We start from the raw sequence: 5,000 nt of genomic DNA, 5'->3' as shown, positions 1-5,000 counted from the left end.
CTCTCTCTGATTACGAAGTATTTTTTTCTTTTCAGCTTTCCACCCTTCACTTACCTTTTGTGACCAAGAGTCACTCTTCAAGTTCTGCCACATCACATTTCGAACACAAATAGAATTACCTCTTAAACTGCAATTGAATTCCATTGTCTTGGCATCAGCAAAGAAGAAAGCTTGCTGTTTGTTTCTTGTCTCTGATGACGTCATCATTGTCGTCGCGTCATGAATTCTACTGAGGCGTCGTTGGAGGTCTTTCTCTGTCTGTCTCTCTTCTCTCCTCTCCTCTCTCCTCTCCTCTCTCCTCTCTCCTCTCTCCTCTCTCCTCTCTCCTCTCTCCTCTCTTTCTTTCTTTCTTTCTCTGTATCTCACTTCTCTCCCATCTTCCTTACACCTATCCCACCTCCCTTCTTCTTCATCTCCCTTCCTCCCCCTCCCCCTTTCCCCACTTCTTCTCCCTCCCTCCCTTCCTCCTACACTCCCTCTCTTTCCTTCCCTAGCCTTCCCCGACTTCCTACCCCCCCCCCCCACCCCCCTCAGCACGCATTGTCTCAGCCACAGTGCCACCGATGCCTAAGAGTCACCCGTCACCCAAGGCCTCCTCTTTTAGGCGTCTTCCTATCTCGCATTTAAAGCCTTATCTCGTTTCCGCCACAGGGCATATTTCTTGGGATAATACTCTCAGATGCGAAGAAGATACCGAAAGTGCTGGGTCATTTAATAGGCGTGGAAAGGAGGAAGGGAATATTGTTGGGGGAAGTCGAGAGATTTCCGAACGTGTTTTTTTTTTTTTTTTTTTTTTTTTTTGATCGACCATCTTTTAAACTTTTCGCTCCGCCATTAGGTTGTCTTTTTTGTGTTTTCATCTCGACCCTTCGTCTTTTTTTGTGTTTAAATCTGTATTTTTTTCATGTACATCTATGTCTCTTTTTATTTATATTTTTGTTTGTATTCATATAAAACCTTATATGCATAACAGTCCTCATACTTGTTGATATGACCATCTATGCATTTATATTTATGTCTTTATATATTTGTACTCAGTTATAGATTCGTTTCCTCTTTATTTTTGTCCATTATCAATAACTTTTGTTGTCCATTTATGTATATAATTTTCATCAAAATCGATCTATAATTTCTTCTTTATCTTTGTCCACATATTACTTCTTTTTTATCTATATCCATGGTTATTTATCCTTTCCTTTCCCCCTTTTCTCCATCCTGCATGGTGAATATTCGATAATGAACAATTAGTGAATGATTAAGGAACTAGGTCTATCTTCACTATTTTCTACCTTTTTATATATATATATATATATATATATATATATATTTACCACAAGACCGCGGCAGTGACAGCTTGTCATTAATACTGCATGACCATCCTACCATGCAATCCCGTTAGACGAATTTGAAGTCGAATAATTTATGTATTGCAATTCCCCGTTGCAAGAATGGCGAATGGAGTTTTTTTTTGCAAATTATTTTTTCTACTTATATTGCTGACATGGCAATGTGATTTGGGCTTTCAGTTTGCATATTTTAGCTGCAAGAAAGTAAGGAGAAAAGAACAAAAAGAGAAAGGAGGTAGACAGAAAACGAGAACGTGTTTATATTAGATAAATATTGAATGCGTGAAATAACCACACATCAGTGCGCACTGATTTCCCGCAAGCATTGAATTAAGCTTTCTTTTCCTGTAAGAGTCTTGTGATATGGGGGTTTTCTTGTGTATGTTTGTTTTTGACGTGTGATGTGTTACCTCTGATTAGCTCTGACATCTGTTGACTTCATACGACAAAGTTTCCACCGGAAATGTGGATCACCGTTTTTTATTGTTTCATTAGAGAGAGGAAAACACACGGCGACTTTCTAGCTTGGCGTGTAATGATCTGGCATTGCGAGGGGTTATCTAGGCATGTTCTGGTCAAGAGGCAGGGTTGTTGATTTAGAAACTGGCAGAGTCGGATATGGAAAGCTATATTTCTCGTGGTAGCGAGGGGAGGGAGGGAGAAGCGGGGGGGGGGGGGTGCAGACGCGTGGGCAAAAGTGGTCAAGCGGTGGTTATGGTGTTGACGGGTCACGCTCGTATAGCTCGTTTTAACTGCCTTCGGAACGAGAGCTGTCATGCCTTGCGATTCCGGTAGTGAGGGCGGGGCGCGCGTTAGGCGTTGGCGATTAAGGATGCCCATTCGCCCTCCCGCCTGTGTCCGGCCGTATACTTACACATGTGTACACACTCATACACACACGCTCTCCGCTACGGTCGTATCCGGCGTACCATCTGCCGTCTCACACAGTTACCTACTTTCACGCGCTCACGCATCTGACGCGCGCCGCTGCCCATGAGTTCTAGCGGCTGACAGAACCTCTTCGGGCTTCCGTCGACCAATCACAATCGGGGAAACACAGCGCAGACGATTTCTATTGGCTGACGGCGTGCGGAAAATCTAGTTACGGGCTGGTCTCGGAGCTTCGGCATCTCCAGGCGGGAGCGTGTGTGAGCCGAGAAGTCGCATGCAAGCCAGATCGTCGTCAGTTCACCTGCAGGAGCCACAGCGGCAGCACCTTCTCCCTCAGTGCCTCTCGATTAACTCGTGTGTTTATTATATCCCTACGAGGGAAACGACGCGACCTTCTTCACCTACCACGACCTCTACACATCCGCAGCCATGAGGGAATATTACTCCATGGTACAGTAACCAATTCTTCATATAAGTTTTGTTGAGTAGCAAACATGTTTTGAGTGAAGTGTTGTACTGGATTCGTAGGTCTTGTAATTCCTTACGGTGTTTACGATTAATGCTGTTATAGTGGTGATAATGATGACTGTTATGAATGTATATACTTGAATATTACTTTAAATGGGACCACACAAAAAGTAAAATAATAAAGATTTCTATAAGTATTAAAGGCTAGTGTATCCAACTGTCATGCATATTGGACAAAAGGCACATTGATTCGTAGAGAGCACGCTTAACGACCGTCCCGTTATGGTGGGAAACCTCAACGCGGGTGTCGGTAGTGATCCACCCTTTGCGTCTTGGCCTTGAACTTGGGGAGTGGAGCGCTCTTGACGTCCTGTCCGACCGCCGCTTCGTCTTGACCGTTATCGCACCGCTGCCTGTTTGACGCTGCCATTTCGCGCCCTTTAAAAAAAGAAAGGAAAAAAGAAAACACTTCGCGATGAAAGAAACGACATTCCATCGCGAGACGGATTTCGCTTGGATCCTTTTGCGTTGCGGTTCGTCGCGGTGAAGTTGTTTCAAGAATCTTTTTGCTGCATTGAGGTGATTCCTGGATTTTCCCAATGTATAGTGATTAGTCACGCGTTACATATATATTCTAGTTACTGTTGCGAAGAGACATGACGATCTATTGAACTTGGGTGTATGCTTGGGTGGCGCCGTTACGTACACCTGTTTTACTGCATGTCAGGCGTGCCGGTGGAACTACATCGTAATACAGACTGCGAATCAGCAGTTATTCTGCACGTAACATCACGTAATGAGATCTAAATATAACTGTTCAGCGTCGCGAATCTGCAGTTCCGACAGCAGGAAATGCAAGAATGAAAGAAACGGCGACACGCTTCGAGTGTTTGCCCGGCGAGAGTGAGAAAGTTGGAATGGCGGTTTGTGGCGGCGAGGGCGGAAGAAGGAAAGGAAGGGTGTCATCCACCGGGCTATTAAGGCATCCCGGTCGCAACCCAGATCTCCTGGTCATTTCCCCCGCCAGTCGGTCGTGACGAGAGAGCCTGGGTCTCAACCGGGACCGCGACCTGTGAACCTGTACTCTTTGGTCACAGGTCACGTTCACACTTTTGTTTGTTTGTTGCTGTTGAATGCAATACGTGACCGTGTCGGCGAATCCGGAAGCCAACCGGAAGTCATAGTGCCAACCGTTGAGTCCTCTACTAACAGACGGCACCGCTAAATGCCTCGGCGTCAGTTGTACAAATATCTCGAACAGCAGAGGTTCCCTGAAGTCCAGATGAATTACTCGAGCCTTTTTACAGTCGATTAGTCACACTTTTATCTCGTAACGAGCATTAACATATACCTAAATCGGTACACTGTCCAGACTGTAATAAACGCATCATAAAAAGGGGAATAAAGATAAATCAGGCGATGATTAAAAATTGCCGTATATATGTAGCTTCCGACGGAGAGAAACCTTCCCCAAATACACATTTAATGAAGTAGAATGGCCTTAGGCAGTTCAAGCGATCGACACATCTGTCATTAGGCGTCTTCTGTTGACGTCCCTCGTGTGTTATTAGTGTCATGAATCAACGTTCAGGTGATCCTCATTAGCTGGTGTGTATAAGAGGTCATGGGAATGTGGACGAAAAGAGAAATTTGATGAAAATACTTTTGAGAGAAATGTGTCCCAAATGGAACTTAAAATTTCGACTTCCTCCTCCTCTCGTTCTTCTTTTTCTTCTTGTGTCTCTGCAGTTTTGTCTTTAAAGTTTTCCTTTTCTTTTTTTGTTTTTTCTTCCGTTTCGTTTTCTTATTTATCTCAGTGTTTTCGTGTCCTTGTACATTTTTTGTTTTTCTAGTTTGTTTTTCTTCCTTTCTTCTTTTCCTTCATTATCGTCGTCGTCGTCGTCGCCGCCATCGTCATCTTTTTCTTCTTCGTAAATGTCGTTCCATGTTAAAAGCTTTACGAGCGGCTGGCAGGAAGTGTCTCCTTGCAGCTGCTTGCCTCCGCCATTTCCCGAAACAGATGTAGTCATTAAAAAAACTCTTGTGGCTGCAGGTATTTTGGAAATTGCGTTCTAGAGAGTATCACGTGTTGACTCTATAATTGTTTATGTGCGAAACTAGTATAAAGAATAGAATAGTATTGATGATGGAAAGTAAAATAAGGAAAATGTAAAATGTAAATTTACTTTGTTAACATTATCATTGTTAGAAGTTTAGCAGTCGAGATAAAATGTTTCGAGAGACAGTCTGGCATTGGACACTGGTCAGGGAGACTCGGGGCACCACGCTCCGCTT

At 43.8% G+C, this 5,000-nt stretch overlaps 1 protein-coding gene across 4 annotated transcripts in view; it reads left to right on the top strand.

The window, feature by feature from the left end:
- The window catches only part of LOC125028089 (protein singed-like), a 155,593-nt gene that overhangs the window by 100,420 nt on the left and 50,173 nt on the right, over window positions 1-5,000 (top strand). The window contains exon 1 of one of the 4 annotated variants that reach the window (XM_047617409.1): window positions 2,652-2,687. The exons of the other annotated variants lie outside the window; for them this stretch is intronic. Coding sequence (XP_047473365.1) covers window positions 2,667-2,687 — 21 coding nt within the window. The 5' untranslated portion in view covers window positions 2,652-2,666. Of the gene's footprint in view, window positions 1-2,651; window positions 2,688-5,000 lie in introns of those variants that run through there. 4 annotated transcript variants of the gene reach the window in all.

Source organism: Penaeus chinensis, chromosome 8, assembly GCF_019202785.1.
Source record: "Penaeus chinensis breed Huanghai No. 1 chromosome 8, ASM1920278v2, whole genome shotgun sequence".
Taxonomy (NCBI): domain Eukaryota; kingdom Metazoa; phylum Arthropoda; class Malacostraca; order Decapoda; family Penaeidae; genus Penaeus; species Penaeus chinensis.
This window is presented reverse-complemented; position numbering and strand designations above follow the sequence as displayed.